This window comes from Hydra viridissima, unplaced genomic scaffold (genome assembly GCF_058129835.1).
Source record: "Hydra viridissima isolate aposymbiotic clone 2 unplaced genomic scaffold, HvirCarnegie_v1 scaffold_17, whole genome shotgun sequence".
Taxonomy (NCBI): Eukaryota; Metazoa; Cnidaria; class Hydrozoa; order Anthoathecata; family Hydridae; genus Hydra; species Hydra viridissima.
In genome coordinates, this window is record NW_028324316.1 from 2,672,257 (window position 1) to 2,675,731 (window position 3,475).

The 3,475-nt window shown below is 36.0% G+C and overlaps 1 protein-coding gene across 1 annotated transcript; it reads left to right on the forward strand.

The window, feature by feature from the left end:
* Positions 1–599: 599 nt before the first annotated feature.
* On the forward strand, positions 600–2,577 carry LOC149877072 (uncharacterized). Its single transcript, XM_090074645.1, has 2 exons — positions 600–700; positions 855–2,577. Exons 1-2 carry the CDS (start codon positions 611–613, stop codon positions 2,028–2,030), a joined length of 1,266 nt encoding a protein of 421 aa, XP_089930771.1. The 5' UTR covers positions 600–610; the 3' UTR covers positions 2,031–2,577.
* The last annotated feature ends 898 nt before the right edge of the window (positions 2,578–3,475 follow it).

The following is a 3,475-nucleotide window of genomic DNA, read 5'->3' on the forward strand; positions in this document are numbered from 1 at the left end:
GCAGTCGAAACAATGACTCATATCAAGCCATCACCCTTCACCACATCAGAGAAGATTTCCAGCTCAGGATGTTTGTCATTGGCACTGGACCTTTTGCTGAAAGACACACTGCCGATGCAATTGCCGACAAACTTGACAAGTAAGTTTTACAACTATGATAGTATTATATACAACTACGATAATACAACTATGATAGTATTATAATATAAAATATTATTTCTTCCGAGGAAATATCGTTATTTCTCGAAATTAACATTTCTAGCTCAATTAATTGTATCTCGAAACTATACTTCTTACATAGCGGGACATAACGGGACATAACGGGACATAACGAGTTATAACGAGTTATAACGAGTTATAACGAAAATGTTCACAAAATCGTAAAATTTGTAACATTATGCGCATAAATGTTTTTGATTTTTGCAGGTATGTTTCTGACATTCCTGGAAATGACGGCTTCAGTTCAGTGGTATGTGTTCATGATTCAGTTGCCAACATGAAGGCAGCTATTCCAAAGTGCACGTGTGTTGATGATTCTCTCTTGTGTGCAGACCACCTTCTCAATCTGGTTGTGGAAAATACGATTAAGGAGAAAAAGTCAGTTCAAACAATGAATCTCGAAGCTGCCATCATCAAAGCCACTGCATTGAGTTCCAAGTGTCACCGATCAAACTTGGCCGAGCAAAGGATTGAGAAGGAGGTAAAACTTAAAATTGTCTAAATGTTTTTGACCTTATTCAGTTTTAACTTGCTAATTTAACTTTATTTAAGTTACAATTAGCTTGTAAATTTTATTTCAGGTTTTTATAATTGGTTACCATGTACTAATAACTTGGTTTTTTTTGGTTTTTCAGTACAAATCTTTAATGGACGACAGTGACCTGAGCAGTCAAGAAAGGTCATCTCTAAAAGTCGTGAAAGTCATTGCCCCAGTCAAAACTCGTTGGAATTCCGTTTCCATGATGCTTGACAGCATTATGCGAATGCGCAAGATTTTGAGCTCTATTAGAGACAATCCTGGAAATGACATTGGCCGGAAACTTGCTCAGTCAGTGCCTACTGAAGAGGAGTTTAATCTTTATGATGAGATTCTTCCAATTTTGAGAAGAATCTGTGACAACTCAGAAAGTCTTTCAGCTGATAAAAAAGTCTGCATCCACAAGGTCATTGCTCACATCTATGGCATCAATGTTCGGGCACAAGAACAGATTGACACAAAAACTCTGTCTCCAACTGCTGAAATGTTTTATCGAAAGTTGAAGAACAATCTGGAAAAGTATTTTCCAAATGGTGGCGCGAACAACACATTCTATGCCGTGGCTAACCTTCTCAACCCCTTGTACAAGGGTAAACCATTGAAAAAATTTGGTGGCGGGTATTTTGAAGCTGCCTATAATGCTTTGATTGTCAACTCTAATGCTCATCAACAGTGGCTTGCTTCAATCCAGGAAATGACCACAAATGTGCAGCAGCTCAAGGATGTCATGGCACCCGAAGATGACCCATGTTTTGACTTGATCAAAGATGAAGAGATGGCAATTGTTGGGCCTGAAAGACCTCTTACCCAGTCATCAATTGTCAGTGAATGGGACATGTACACTAAAATGCCTGCAGAGATTGGAACTGATGTGCTGAAATTTTGGAAGGATAACCAAAAAAAGTTTCCATTGCTTTCAGAGGCTGCCAGGAAATGGCTGTGTGTTCCTGCCTCTTCTGCTCCTTCTGAGCGAGTTTTCAGTTCTGGAGGTAACATTGTCTCCTACAAGAGGACCAAGCTTCAACCTGAGCAAGTTGAAAAACTGCTTTACATCCAGCAAAACTACGATCGAGTGAAGATAAAAACCTACAAGCTCACTTCCACTGAAGAGGCCATTGCCGAAGAGGATACACCATGGAGATCTACTTCCTCATCTTTGCCTGAAGGGAATGTCCCGCTAGTTGACCTTGGAGATGATTCTGAAGATGATGACCCTTTTGCTACACCTGCCACAGCTACACCTGGACCTGCCACATCAACTCCAACTGCCTAATTTGTTGACTTTACTTCACCTTTTTTTATGAAATAAATTGCTATTTAACTTTTGATTAAATAAAATGGTGAAGTTGGTGTTTGTTTCATTTCTTTTTTCCTTAAAATCTTTTAGTAACTTAGCCATGAGTTAAACTTTTGTTTAACTCATGGCTAAGTTACTAAGTAAACAGTGCAAAGAAACTAAAAAGCATGTACATTTATAACTTTTTTTTTACTTTTTCTTGTGGACAATGTTGAATTTAAATAATGTATTTTTGTAACTTTTTATTGCACTGTTTCAATGGTCGAGCGGTCTGAGGCATGAGCCCCATAACCAAAAGGTCATGAGATCAATTCCTGCCTCCTCCAAAGAAATAGTCCAAATCGCGAAATGTCATCGATTGTTTGTGAGAAAAGTAAAAAATTGAAAATCTGAATGGACTTAATCTCAATTGAGTGACGCAGTTTGAAGAAGTGTTACAAATTGGCCTAAATGGGATGTTGATTGCCAATGATGACCCAAGATGGCCATTGAAACAGTTTTTTGTTAATTTTTTAAAAAGTTAATGTACTATGTGTAATTTAAATAATGTATTTTTTTTTTTAATTTTATTAGACTGTTTCAATAGTCGAGCGGTCTGAGGCATATGTCCCGTTATTAGAAAGTTGTGAGTTCGATCCCGAACAATCTCTGACATTTCGCGATTTGACTATTTCTTTAACTTTATCACTTCTTTAAACTACGTCACATTGCAAAAGCAAACCATCCTCAAAGCAAATTATGACCATTGAAAATTTTTTATTAATATTTTTTTCATTTTCTCGATATGTATCGAAATTCAGCTGTCGCGCTCGTCAAATGTCCTAAAAATGCGTACTTCAACTGATTAACTGGTTAATCAAATTTTTTGCAAATCATTTCGGGAACTTGAAATAACTCGAAATATCCCGAAATATCCCGAAACACAAATAATTCTCGTAATGAGAAAATGAAAATTTGGGAAAAATGAGTTTCGGTTGTTACGAGAATCATTATGAGAAACTCGAAACCGTTCTCGTAATGATTCTCGTAACAACCGGGAATTTCCCGTAACGTAACCGAAATGTTACGAGAAATTAGTTGATTTTTCGAAATCGCTTTCGTAACTGATCGAAACCTCTCGTATCGTAACGTAACAATTTTCTCGATTGATTTTTCCCGAAACGTTTCGAGAATCCCTAGCTTAGTTATAAGAATGTACATAGTGTATTTCTGTCTTTTTTTGATTATTTAATATATAGTCATTTGTTTTAAAAGTTTATAAATGCTCTTTTTCTTATTTTTTCTCCCAATAGCAAATATTCCTCATATGTAATATACAGATGGTTTATAGAATATCATAAAAAGTCTATGAAATTGCTATAGCTAGCAATTTTACTGTCTATAATATATGTAGTATATTATATATGTAATATATAATATAT